This window comes from Trichechus manatus, unplaced genomic scaffold, assembly GCF_000243295.1.
Source record: "Trichechus manatus latirostris isolate Lorelei unplaced genomic scaffold, TriManLat1.0 scaffold00002, whole genome shotgun sequence".
NCBI classification, from domain to species: domain Eukaryota; kingdom Metazoa; phylum Chordata; class Mammalia; order Sirenia; family Trichechidae; genus Trichechus; species Trichechus manatus.
In genome coordinates, this window is record NW_004443938.1 from 5,285,215 (window position 1) to 5,299,628 (window position 14,414).

At 39.8% G+C, this 14,414-nt stretch overlaps 1 protein-coding gene across 1 annotated transcript in view; it reads left to right on the forward strand.

Moving 5' to 3' along the window:
- The window catches only part of PDE10A (phosphodiesterase 10A), a gene marked incomplete at its 3' end in the record, with an annotated part of 329,742 nt that overhangs the window by 176,907 nt on the left and 138,421 nt on the right, over positions 1–14,414 (forward strand). Inside the window, exon 3 of the mRNA XM_023728251.1 lies at positions 14,182–14,210. Coding sequence (XP_023584019.1) covers positions 14,182–14,210 — 29 coding nt within the window. The remainder of the gene's footprint in view (positions 1–14,181; positions 14,211–14,414) is intronic.

A 14,414-nucleotide genomic window follows, 5' to 3' on the forward strand; every position in this document is an offset into this window, starting at 1 on the left:
GTTGAAGTCTCCTGCTATTATTGTGGAGCTGTATATCTCTCTTTTCAATGCTGTTAGAGTTTGTTTTATGTATTTTGGAGCCCTGTCCTTGGTGTAGATATTTACTATGATTGTGTTCTCATAGTGTATTGACCCTTTAATCATTATATAGTGTCCTTCCTTATCCTTTGTGGTGGATTTTACGTTAAAGTCTATTTTGTCAGAGATTAATGTTGCTGCTCTTGCTCTTATTTAATTGTTGTTTGATACGTTTTTTCCGTCCTTTGAATTTTAGTTTCTTTGTGTCTTTAAGTCTAAGGTGTGTCTCTTGTAGGCAGCATATGAACGAATTGTGTTTTTTTATCCATTCTGCCACTCTCTGTCTTTTTATTGCTGCATTTAGTCCATTAACATTCAGCGTAATTATTGATAGGTATGAGTTTAGTGCTGTCATTCTGATGTCTTTTTTTGTGTGTTGTTGACAGTTTTCTTTGTTTCACTTACTTTTCTGTGCTCAGTCATTTTTCTTCACATATTTTCATCGTTGTTGATTTTGTATTTGCTGAGTCTTTATATTTTCCTTGTTTTTAATTTTGATGCGTAGGATTGTTAGTTTCCTTTGTGGTTACCTTAATATTCACCCCTATTTTTCTATGTTTAAACCCCTCTTTTATTTCTTTATATCGCCTTGACTTCTTCTCCATATGAGAGATCTATGAATATATTTTTAGTCTTTTTTTTTCATGTTGTCATCTTTTGCATATTGACATCTTTGTTTCCCTATTTTCAGTGTTTTAGCTTTGATTTATTTTTGTGACTTCCCTATCTGGGTTGATATCTGGTTGCTCTGTCCTGTGTTCCAGTCTTGGGTTGTTATGTGATATTATTGACTTTCTAACCAGAGGACTCCCTTTAGTATTTCTTGTAATTTTGGTTTAGTTTTTGCAAATTCCCTAAACTTCTGTTTATCTGGCAATGCTCTAATTTTGCCATCATATTTGATGACAGTTTTGCTGGATATATAATTCTTGGCTGACAATGTTTTTCCTTCAAGGCTTTATATATGTCATCCCATTGTTTTCTTCCTGCATAGTTTCTGCTGAGTAGTATGAGCTTATTTTTATTGACTTTCCTTTGTAGATGACTTTTTGTTATCCCTAGCTGCCCTTAAAATTCTTTGTGTTTGGTTTTGGCAAGTTTGATTATAATATGTCTTGGTGACTTTTTTGGGTTCTACCTTGTGGGAGGTTCTATGAGCGTCTTGGATAGGTATCTTGTCATCTTTCATGGTATCAGGGAAGTTTTCTGCCAACAAATCTTCAACAATTCTCTCTGTATTTTCTGTTATCCCCCCCTGTTCTGGTATTGCAATCCTCTTGATAGAGTCCCACATAATTCTTAGGGTTTCTTCATTTTTTAAAATTCTTTTGTCTGATTTTTCCTCAAATAAGTTGATGTGAATTGCTTTATCTTCAGTTGCACTCATTCTGACTTCCATTGCCTCAGTTCTTCTCCTCTTAGTTTCTATTGAGTTGTCTAATTCTGACATTTTATTGTTAATCTTCTGGATTTCTGTTTGCTGTCTCTCTCTGGATTCTTGCAGCCTGTTGAATTTGTTGTTACACTCTTCTCTAATCTTCTTAAGTTCCTGTTTTCTTTTGTCTGTGTGTTCCTTCGCTTGTTCTGCATTTTGTCTGCTCTCCTTCCTGAGTCCTGAAGAGTTCTGCATATTAATGTTTTGTATTCTACCTCTGGTAATTCCAAGAAGTTCTCTTCCTCAGGAAAATTTCTCAATTCTTTGTTTTGGGAGCTTGTTGAAGCCATAGTGGTCTGCCTCTTTATGTGATTTGGTATTGACTGTTGTCTCTAAGCCATCAGTAAGTTATTATATTATTTTATGTTTGCTTACTGTGTCCTAGCTTCTTGTTTTGTTTTGTTTTGATATGCTGAAATAGACTGCTCGTGTTAGTTAGTTTGATTATTGGCAGCTTTGAAGCTCTGATGTCCTGTCACTAGGTGGTTAGATCTGTTACTAGGTATGTGAGCCCAGGAGTCCATTTACTTTTCTTGTATGGATTTAGCTCAGGTGTCCAGGTAGTTGGTCACCAAATGTGTGGTACAGGCTCTCACCTGCAGTCCTGTACAGACAGGGGTGATTGGTGTAGGCACAGGTATCTGGCTGCAGTAGGGGGTCACGTGCTGAGCAAGGCAGGGGGCTTATTGCTATCCCTGAGTGTTTGGGAGGAAAGCATGTCCCTGTTCCCTAGAGTGGATAGGTGGGTGGGTTTTGCAGTGTGACCATGGGCACCCAATGCTGTTGGCTGTAAGGACTGGGAGGCATCACTTATTCATGGACCCATGTCACAGGTGGCTAGGTGGTGTGGGTGGAGCCACCAGTCCTCAGGCCCCTGATGTACATAGGTGAGGACCCTACTTCATGGGCAGAGCAGTGTCTAATGTCATGAATCTATCACTTTACCATACAGCTGATACAGTGAAATTAGGCTTCAGCTATATGCTAATGAGGGCCTATGCTTTTGATATGGACCCACACAGGTCTATGCAGGGGTGAAAGGCATTCAACGTTTGTGGACCCCTTATGCCTGTGCCTGAGTTCTCGGCTTAGGGAAGCTGGCAGATATTTTTCCTGGTTGTTAGTTATGTCTCCAAGGCCAGGAGATGGCTCAGGACATGTAATGTGTCCTACTTCTGGCCCAGGGAACGTGGCAGTCACTGTAACTGGCCTGGGACCCAGTGCAGAGTGGGGAGAGGGCAGGTAAATGGAAGAGAGATTTTTCCCAAAGTGGGTGTTTTTTGATCCGCTTGGCAGGTCAGACACATGTACTTATCTTTTGGTGATTGAGCACCGTTTTTTACTGGGTCTGGAGGCCCGAGTAGAGTCTCTGCCACTCGGTCTTTCCCAATGTGGAAAACGCCTCCCGAGTGCCACTGCTTGCCTCATGGTACATACCTGCCAATCCAGCCTGAAGGTGCAGGCTCCCACTAGGTCAGGTCTGGCAACTCCTTGCTGCTTCTGAACCATCTCTCCCTCCCCCTGCCACTCAGTCTGATTCCTCAACTTTGCCTTTGATGTTCAGGGCCCCTAGATTGTAATATATAATCAATTCACTTATATTTTTGGGTCTTTGTTGTAAGAGGGACCATGGGAAGTATCTGACCTACTCTGCAATCTTGGCCCCGCCTGTCATTTGATTTGACTGCTGCTTCCATGGGTGTCGATTGTGGATCCAGGTAAAATGAAATCCTTGACAGCTTCAGTCTTATCTCCATTTATCATGATGTTGCTTAATGGTCCAGTTGTGAAAATTTTTGTTTTCTTTATGTTTAGGGGTAATTTATGCTGAAAGCTGTAGTCTTTGATCTTCATCAGTAAGTGCTTCAAGTCTCTATGTAGGACTTCAATTTTCTCTGTCATGTTTTACAGATCCTATGCATTGTTTTGTTAAATATGTTTCTAAATATTTTATGTTTTCTGGTGCTATTGTAAATTATATTTTAAAAAATTTCATTTTCTAGTTGTTTGTTACTAGTATATAGAAATACAGTTAACTTTCTTTTCTTGACCTTGTATCTTACGGGCTTCCTAAGCTCACTTACTCATGTGAGTCATTTGTTTTTTGTTTTACTTTTTGTCTGTTTTTTGTAGAGTCCTTAGAACTTTCTATTTTGGAGGTCATGCCATCTGTGAATAAAGGAGTGTTACTTTTTCCTTTCAACTTTTATGCCATATGTATGAATATATAGTCTTATTTTGATGGCTAGGACCTCTAGTATAATATTAGGTAGAAGTGGTGAGAGCCTTGTTTCCTGTCTAGGGGAAGGGGGCATGAGGAAGCTTTCAGTCTTTCACCGTTAGGTAGGTTTTTCCATAGATGCCCTTTATCACGGTAAGGAAATCCCCTTATGTTCCGAGTTTGCTGAGAGCTTTCACCCTAAATGAGCCATCAGTTTTTGTTTTATTTCTTTTTCCCAAATGTTTCCTCTTGGGATCACAGTCTCACAGTGCCTGGCATCCAGTGTCTCAAAACCGTTGTTTCATATATTTTGCCTGTTTCTGGTTTTGTAGTTGTTGGTGGCCCAAAGGCAATTTCCATAGCAGTTAATCCTTCTTGTGAAAAAGTGGAATATGACTTTTGATACTATACCTAATTAGTTTTCTCTCAGAATGTAAATCAAATTGCCTTTTAGAAAAGTATAAAGTTTTATCACCCATTTCAATCTTCAGACAAAGGGAAAAACGAACGTCTGATGATTCATTGCTGTAAGCTGCTATGACTTTGAAATCATCAAGTGAAGTGACTTAAAACCGAAGTCTCTATAAGTCATGATTTCCTATCAGCTACCGGAAATGTTGAGGAAGTAGGATTGTGGTAACAAGAAAGAGCCAGAATGCTGAGAACTGTGGACAATTATTATTACTATTTTCAGTTCTGATGTTTATTTATCTGAAGAACACTATTTGCCTGGTTTCTTTGTTAATTCCTTTGGGGGTATCAATAATAAGTTAAACAGTTGTCCCACGGTAATGTATGCATTTTGTAGAGATTGAAACAATTCCCGATGTCAGTGCTGTCTGCACGGGAGCCCGCTCACTCCCATGGTGGCTGTCATCCTCTCTGCTGATGGTCCCAGGTCCCTGACGTTAGCAGGCTCCTCTCCTCTCAGTATTTCCTTTGTTTTCTTTGTCAGCTGGTCTGGAGCAAAAGGAGCACCACTCACAACCTTCGTCTTCCTGCAGATACTGAGAATGTTTTATAAAATTCTCTTTAAAGGTCCGTTTTCAGTGCACACAGAAGCCAGAAATAGAGCCGATATTTGAAACTTCCTCTTCTACAGCACATTTGAGCCACTGCCAAATCAGTGGGGCAAGTGTTAAACAGTTTCGTAGAGATGTAATAAATCCCTGTATAAAGATGTACACATACGGCTAGTAGTAATTACAGCAATAACAGACCCAATAATGACAAAAACACACTTTCAAAAATGAAGTAGAAGATTTACAGACAACTGGGAACTTTTGCATTTTTCAACTTTTAAAAAAATTAATTACTTTTTCTGTTATTGTAATGCAAAATGAAGTAATCAGTTCAGCAAAATCTAAACCTTCTTTGGAGCACTTAATGTTTATATTCACTTACTGCAAGATCTTCTGCTAATTGCAATTCCCGATTTAAATCTCTCGTGGTGTGATGATAAGAGATAGCCAAATTTCATGGAGTCTTGTCTGTGCCAGAGAATCTTTGGAGTCTGGAGGTGAACAATAGATTCTGAAACATTTTTTGTCCTCAGAAAACTCCTAGGCTACATGGAATTAGATGCTAAGCCCTCACTCTGTTTATTATTGTTGTAATAGGAAAGCTTTGGGAGTCTCATTTCCCTATATCTTAAATTTCTTGGCTGTTTCAAAATAGCCGGTTGAAACTATGAATTTGGTAAAACACTGAATGTAGGATTTTCCATGTTAAGGCGGTGAATAATTCCCCTAATGTCAACAGAGTTTACGTATAATTACTTCATTTTTTTTCCTGTCAGAATGATAGGATTGTTTATGTATTTCAACAGCTCCGAAAGTTTCACATTTCAAATTGAGAAATGGAGACCTACATACAAAACAATAGGTTTTACTCAGGGATCTGATGGTGAACCTGAAGTTTAGTCACATTTGCTCAGGAGCATGATGCCAATTCAGAAAATGATTTGTACATATAAAGTTAAAATTACGGAATAAAGACAGTTCTGGGACGTTTAGAGATAACAAAGTTCTATTATGTAATATATGGAAAAGAAGAGTAACATGATTATGTCACAGTAGCTTTCTTTGAGCTTTGCTTCTGTGGCTTTGATAAGTGAAATCCTGTTTACTAAGAAGATATTTGTAACGTTTTCTCTTAGCTACAAGAGAAAAAAATAACATCTTGTAATACAAACAACTCTATGGGGCAGTTCTACTCTGTCCTCCTGGGTTGCGATGAGTTAGAGTGGACTTGAAAGCAATGGGTTTGTTTTTTTGGTTATAATATAAACAGTACTTATTATATCATATGTCTTCATACTTCTCATATCTGCAAAATAAGATTTCAGGAAGTACCTTGAAAATGATTAGATTTTATATGTAGAACACCTCCAGTTCACACTGTACCTTTTTAAGCCATCACTTTTCATTTCTGACATAGGAAGGCTTCACGGACCAACTCTTACTAGGACTGGTCTCATTCTGTTTATATAGAATTAAGTACAAAAGATTAGGGTACAACATTATGTGTCAGAAAACTTGTGATTCTACAGGTTATTGGAAACTATTATAATCCTTCAGGGAAAAAAATGACTGCTTTTCCTCTTCTATGATATGACTTGTGAACATATATATACTTCCTTTTTTTATTCTGACCAAGAATATCACAAATATATAGTTCTTTATACCTCCCAGTTATTCAGTGACTAAAAGTTTATCCCATGTTTTCCATTAGGAACCCTGTGAGATCACAGGCTTAATGGCACAAAACAATTAACCTGGTCCTCCAGTTCTTGATTACATGGCTCATGATCGTCCATAAATGCCTAGTTCTTAATGTTAACAAAATTAAAGAAAGAAAAAAAAAGATCAAGTGATTTGGCAACTATACGAACAGTTAGACCAATAGTTAGACCACTGTCAAAATTAACAGTTTTCTAGCATTTTACCTGTCTGTTGCTGGCTGAAGAAACATACTTTGTCCCTAAAAGCATCCTTATCTGTATCTAGATCATTTAGGAAGTGTCATGGATTGAGTAATATCCCCCCAAAATATGTGTCCACTTGACTAGACCATGATTCCCAGTATTGTGTGGTTATCCTCCGTTTTGTGATCTGATGTAATTTTTCTGCGTGTTGTAAATCCTGATCTCTGCCTATGGTTAATGAGACAAGATTAGGTTGTGTTAAAGAGGATTAGGGTGGGATGCAACACCCTCACTCAGGTTTATCTGCCTGATCCAATATAAGAGTAGTTTCCCTGGAATGTGTCCTGTGTCACCTTTTATAAGAGATAAAATGAGAGAGAAACTAGCAGAGAGGAAGGGACCCCATACCACCACGAAAGAAGAGCTGGGAGCAGAGCAAGTTCTTTGGACTCGCACTCCCTGTGCTGACAAGCTCCTAGAGCAGGGGCAGTTGATGACAAGGACCTTCCTCCAGAACAGAGAGAGAGAGAAAGCCTTCCCTTGGAGCGGGCACCCGGAATTCAGACTTCTAGCCTCCTAGACTGTGAGAGAATAAATTTCTGTTTGTTAAAGCCATCCACTTGTGGTATTTCTATTACAGCAGCACTAGATAACTAAGATAAGAGGCATTAAAAAAAAAATTTTTTTTCAGGTAATGTAAAAGAAATATTAGCTGTGTTTCTCTTTTGTCTAAGAACTTATATTTAGTTAAGAAGTTAAGTCATCACATGCCAGTGGCAGGTAGGATATAGTTAATGCCCAGGTGAATGGGGAGGACCAAAACTAGTTTCCTCCAAGGCTGCCCTGTGCAGGGACTTGGTCTGTATCTTCTCATTCAATCCTCCCAGCATTTTGAATCCTCTCATTCTAGAACACAGGGAAACCAAGTTGGGAAAGGCCACAGAATCTACCCATGGTCTGTAAGTGAAGCTGAGATTTGAAAACAGATCTGTTCTGACTCCAAATCTGTCTTCTTTTTTTCTATAGCATCCCCCTTTCCTAACAGGAAAGAAGTATATAAAAATCCTGAGAAAAGAGAAATTAGTGGGCCTCATGGACAAAATAGAATTTGATCTGAACCTTGAAAGACTCTAGTATTTGGAAAGAAAGAGGCTGTTTTGTTTGCAAGAAGAATATAGCAGACACACTTCCTTCCCAGGGTCTCTGCTCCAGGGCATCTCTCTCCCCTGGGCAGCTGCTTTTTGAGCTTGTTCACCACCTTCACATTCATACTCCAGGGTCACCTTCTTTGCGAGGCAGACTCTAACTACCCTTTGTAACCTGCAGACTGCCCCCGAATCCCCAGCCATTTCTTCCATTGTCTTCTGATCTCCCTTAACCTGATCTACTGTTTCCTTCCCCTAAAGTACTTACCACTTCCAGCTTGATGTATAATTTAGTTATTTGTCATGTTTATTGACAGTCCTCTGCCTGTAGAACAAAGCTACAGGATGACAGGGATTATTGTGTTTTATGTTCTCTGATACACTGTAAGCCCTAGAATGGTGCCAGGCACTGAGAGGCTCCTCGGTGAGTATTTGTTGTATGAAGGTTTGAGGGTACAGAGTTAAGAATGAGTAAAACATATTTGGAGCTGTAGTGAGACCAGTCTTAATGAAGTGGGAAGGAAGTTTTCTGTGCTGTAGTGATTACTGTTGAGTAGAATGAGTAGAACCAGTTTATGAGGTTTTGAATCCTAAGCAAAGGAACGTTTTTATTTGGTAGGAGTGGGAGAGCTTGCTGCAGATTTTACTTTAAATAAAAATGTATTAATTCAACATTGTAGAAATACTATTCTAGTGAAATTTTGTTGCATTTCCTTGTTTATGCTCTTTTTGGTATTTTTAGTTTTGTCTGATGACATTGGCTTAATCAATAGGGAAATGAACTGTCTCATACATTAAGAAGTTCATAGGCTTCATGGTTTGTGGATTACATGGATCAGAAAGGTCTTTGGAGACCCTGTTTCTCCCTCTCATCCTCCTCTATCATCTTCACTATGTTATCTTGGTTTCTATGCTGTCTCCGGTCATGATTCCAGGATGCTGTTGGACTAAGAGTTCATGGTTCTCACAGAGCCGTGGCATTTAAGCCCTTCCTCTCAGCCTTTCCGGGCCAGCTTAGGCATTTATATAGTACCTGGCACATATGAGAAGTTTGACAAACACTTGTGGAAGTGAATTGTTGAGATTGCATCATTGTTAGAAGACAGACGTTTGTCTTAACAACCTGCCAGTATGCCGGAAACGGCTGGAGGAGGCTCCATAGAGCCATTTCACCTCATAAGAGATAGAAGTATTTAAAAAGGGTGGCTAATTTAATAATTTCCAAAGGGAAATTATTCTCTCCCATAATGAGAAGACAGGTGTGCTGCATTTAGGAATATTAGAATACCTGCAAAGAGCAAAATGCCCTGGATCATCTTGAAGGGTAGAGGTAAGCAAACTCTTCCCCACGATCACAAAGTCCTTTCTCTTCTGGATCAGAGTTTTTCCTGTCTGGACACAGGAGATACATGGTGTCAGTGTCACTTCTGGGACTTCTCTTGTTATCCTCCAGAGTGAGCACTGAAGTGGAGAACTTGTCCATGGAAGTTTTAACAAAATATGGCCATGTATTAGACCACAAGGAAGTGATCAATCGGTTAAAATGGCAGGGCGTGATTGAGCTAGCCTCAAGGGTTATTAGTGAGCTGCACTCCTCCTGGGCTCAGGTTAACAGAATCATGTCCAGCCTAGAACAGGCTGCTTTGGAAGCAGGTAGAACACACAAGCAGGGACAGGTACTAGGAAGCTGCAGTTGAGAGTGTCTGGGGGAATATCAAGGGCCTCTGTTGACAGATGTCCTGACAGCCTGGGATTCCTGGGGAGGGTGGTGGGTGGTCAGTGCTTCCACCTGTCCATGTGCAGCGAGCACTGACTTATCCTTCCCATGTGCACAGGGCTGCGTTCTGGGATCCGCCTGGTAAGAGGAGGAAAAGAAAACCCAAGTTTACATTTCTGTTTTTCACAGTTTATTGTGATTGTAAAAATTCAGAATTGTGCAGTGGGAAGAAGGGAACATTACATAATCTCACCACCCAAAGATACTATTAATGTACACACACACATTTACATATATGTGTAAACACATATTAACATATAGTTTTTCATGTCAGACTTGTGAGCTGACATGGTACACTGCAGTATAAATAAAATAACTTATAATCGAACCTGATGTGTATATGTGTTTATATACATAATGTATATGTATGTATATAATTTATATATATGTAAATATATAATTTATAAAATATGTATGTAGTTATATAGAGAGATTTAAATACATCGTTGCTGTTTTTAACCAACACAATCTCATACAATAGTTCTTCTTTCACCTGTTTTTTTTTTAACCAAATCATGGAGAACTTTTCATGTAAATATATACAAATATTTGTCATCATTTTTACAAGCTTTATTTTTTGATCTTGTATCTTTTTTTTTAATTCTAAGTGCTCTCAAATCCTTTTTATTTTTAGTAGGAAAATATTTTTAAAAATCAACGAAGAATAAAAAAATGCTTATAGGTTATAAGAATCATTTGAAATCTTTTTCAATTCTTTCTTTAATGGTTATAAATAGATCTTCTTTAGCCCCCCTATAATGATTAATAGACATATTTTGTTTTCTCCTCCCCCCCCCACCCCCCGCCTGATTCTTTGTTGTTCTTTAATAGTGTTTATTTTGTCTATAGTTTCTTTGGAACAAATTAGGAAATAGTAAGAAAACTTAATTGATCCTAAAGTATATGAGTTTATTGATCTTAAAGTTTTAGTGGATTTTCCCCCTTCTCTATTTCTGGGACCCTACCTCAAAGCTAAAACAGAGTAAAGAAGAATATCGTTAGCAGCCTCACAGACGTTTGACCTAACTGGTAGCTATATGAAAGCTGTAAAAACAGCCATTGTAAAGTCAATTTCTTTACACTCTAGTTATAAATTTGGATCCATTGCTGATACCCCATTTGATAGCATAGAAATATCAGGAGTGATCACAAACAGTAAAGTACAGGTATATACACATTCGTAGAGATTTATCAAGTATTTAAAATGAAGTACTTACTATGCAATGCACAGAGCCCCTGGGTTGCACAAACGGTTAAGCGTTCAACTACTAGCTAAAAGGTTGGCGGTTCAGACCCACCCAGAGGCACCTGGTGATCTGCTTCCAAAAGGTCCCAGGCTTGAAAGCCTTACAGAGCAGTTCTACATGAGGCCACCATGAATAGTAATCGACTCCATGGCAACTGACAACAGCAACATGAAAGGTAAACCATAAATGCCGTCTTGAGGAGTTTTTTTTTCATGAACCGTTCTTATTCTTATTAATCCCTCTGGAATGTATGCTCCTTGAGAACAGGGATAAATGCCTGGATATAGTGCTTTCTCAGTACATATTTGTTGGATATGCAAGTGTTTACAGTACCCTCAAGCTGCATGGGAGCTCTCGTGGCGCAGTGGTTAAGCGTTCGTTCAGCTGCTAACCAAAAAGACTGGCAGTTTGAGTCCACCAGCCGCTCCTTAGAAATCCGAAACCCTATGGGTCAGTTTTACTCTGTCCTGTTGGGTCACTATGAGTTGGAATCGACTCGACGGCAAAGGGTTTGGTTTTCGGTTTTTTTATGCTGCATAAAAATCACTGCCCTCTGCTGTGAACGCTTTTATTGCTGATTGATGCTCACAAATGATTCAAAATCCTGTATCCAAGGCCATTTCTTTCTTTTCCATGATCCCCTACCCTTCCACTTCAGAAGGCATCATTGCTGAACTCTGGAATGCCGTTTTGACATTCCATCATGCACACGTTGGAAGTACACAGGGAAGAAAACGTTCTAAGTTGTGGGTGCCATTGAAAATGGCCATCATGGAAAAATTCTTTTTCATTGTCAAATTGTACCGTTCCAGTTCAGACTCATAAGGTAGCAAAAGAAGTCGGGCATATTCCCAAGGTCAGACAGCTAGTCACTCAGCACCAGCCTTCTAACCACACCCCTGCTCTGCACGCTGGGTGCACTTCCTCTCTGCGGTTCCTGCAGAGGCTATGCACTGCGGAAGATACATTCAATGCACTGTCTTCCACATGCTTACGTTTTCCTTGGGCAAGGAGGTGCGCCTAACTGAAAATTCCAAATATAGGAAACAGGAAGCAGGGTTCCTTATCTTATTCAAATTTCACTGTATAAATTAATTTCCTCAGTTAGCTAGAATACCATACTCCGTATATATAATAGGCTTGACATTCACTTAACAATAATTGTCTGTCTGCTAGGTTGGAGCAGGAGATAGAGGATACATTTCTAAATCAGTACAAAGGTGAAAATTCAGAAATTAGCTGTAGGTACATTTTTTTTTTTTCTTTCAAATACTTTAAATTGCCCATAAAGCACAAAATCATTGGTTTTCTAAATCTATACCATTGGGTATCTTGTGCACACTCAAGTTTGAGGAACACTAAGCAAGACAAAGGGACAAAAACGAGTGTCTGGACATTCAGACGATTCTGCCGTTTAGCTAACTTTCAAATCTATAGTGATGGTTGGTGAAGGATAGAAAATTCCAAAGTATCATAGCTTGATTAACTCCATGCAATACTAATATTAAACCTGTTAATGTTAAATGGCTACACAACTGCTTTTCATTTTATGCCTTTTAATCCAGTTTGAGTTTTTCAGTTGTGCTCATTAAATTTCTTTGCTAAAACCCTAAAAAAAAAGGTATAAGCCTCTGTAACTTTAGAATCTTCTGATAAATTTCTTGTAATTATCCAACTGAACAGTCCCATGTTTGGAGAGGGATAGGAAGAGATTAAGAGTTAGGATCAGAAGAGTCAGTGAAATATTTCCATGATGTGACTTCAATGTAGAAGATAAAATAAGTGTTTTTCCTGTAATGTGTTTACATTCTTGGCAAGTCAGACACAATACTCAAACCATTATGGAAAAATTATGAGAAAGTGCATAAGCAAGGGCCCATTAATACAGTAATACAAAGAACAGGTACTATTTATTGAACACCACCATCTGAGAGCACCAGCCTTGGCATTTTTTAAAAGGTCCCCAGTGAAGTAGCGTACAGTCTGGTGTCCAGAGCCAGTGTGCCGAGAGTCAGTTTAGGCTCTTCAGCGTCTGAGAGGAGGACAGATGGGATACTTTTGGAAGACTGTGTGTGTGTGTGTGTGTGTGTGTGTCTGTGTGTCTGTGTGTGTGTGCATGTGGCCGTGATGGCCAGTGCAGACGCTGCTTTCAGGACCAGCTGGGAGGGGCTGGTCGGAACGTGATCTGGGACTAGACTGGGTGGAATCCATGGGGATGGGTGCTCAGCAGTCTGTCTGGGAAAGATTAGTGAGAGGAAGCACATGGACTGGATGGCTTAGTTGATGTGGATTTTAAAGGAGAAGCACAGCCGTGGCTGTACTTGTGGGCCAGCATTGGGGGCCATGGTTCTGGCAGTGATGAGATGAATTTGGCCGCGTTTTGTGTTATGGAGGAACACGGGACGTATCGTTTTGTGTGTTAAATGTGCACTGATGGTGGCAGTTGGACAGTGTGTGGTTGCTAACGAAGACTCACAGGACCCAAAATGCAGTGCTTGCAAATATACAGTTTATTGCAGGAAGAGAACATAATACAGCAACAGCATGAAAGTAAAGGCTACCTCACAGTGAAGGGTCTGGAGAGGTCCCATCCGTGTTAGGACATACAAATGTACTTCCTGTCTCAGATCAGAAACCCATGACCCGTGCACGGAACACCTCAGAACCAGGAACCCCAAAATGGAGCCTCGGCCAGGGCTGTTTATACCCTGTGGGTCACACAGGCATATTCCTGCTCCGTAACCAGCCCCAACGACAGAGCCTTCCAGGTGTCTCAACAAGACCAGGTGCAAATGATTGGTCTCCCTTTAACAATACACAGTGCTGACAAGCTGGCACAAAGAGCCCCCAAATTTTTCAGACCAGTGATCCAAAGCAGCACCCCTAATCAGTATGTGCCGTGCCCTGAGCAGGTACACTTCTGACCCCAGTCAAACGCTCAGGCCACCCGAGACCTGCTGGCGTTAACGAGTGTTAATGGTCATGCGGAATATTCACGTGGGTTGGGCCCTTCAGAACACCGCGCGGGCTATAAACCCCATCCTAGGTGCACGTGTTTGTTCATAGAGAAAATCATGGTGGTACCTCTGAAAAGGTCATCTTGAAAATGTCTCGCGAGTTGTGGTGGTGCTTCATTTCCCCTCCAAAGTTAGTATAGACTTTTAACTCTAAATTGATTGCATTTAACCTTTACTTACTAGCAAAACTGATTGTTAAGACCAAATTCTGAGGTATAGTAGGAGGAAGCATTGCAAGAGTCTTCTGGTTTATTGAGATAAATGACATGTTCTGTATTTCAGAGGCTGCTCATAGTTTCTAATTGTCTTTTTCCCCTTTCCTTCTCCACCCCCAGATGAATCGGCTCCTAGGGAAGTCAGCCGGGTAAGTAATGTGAATGCAATTTCTACTACGACAGTCTGTATATAGAGTAAGAAATCTTTTGAACATTTTCACAGCACTCTAACATGTTGACGTGTTAGAAAAATAATGGCAAAAACCGAGTGCCCTCTCCAAAGAAGCCCTCTTTAATGTGGACTGAAGTCACTAGGGAGAGAAGTTGTGGCTTGGAGGCCTCAGGGTTGAATT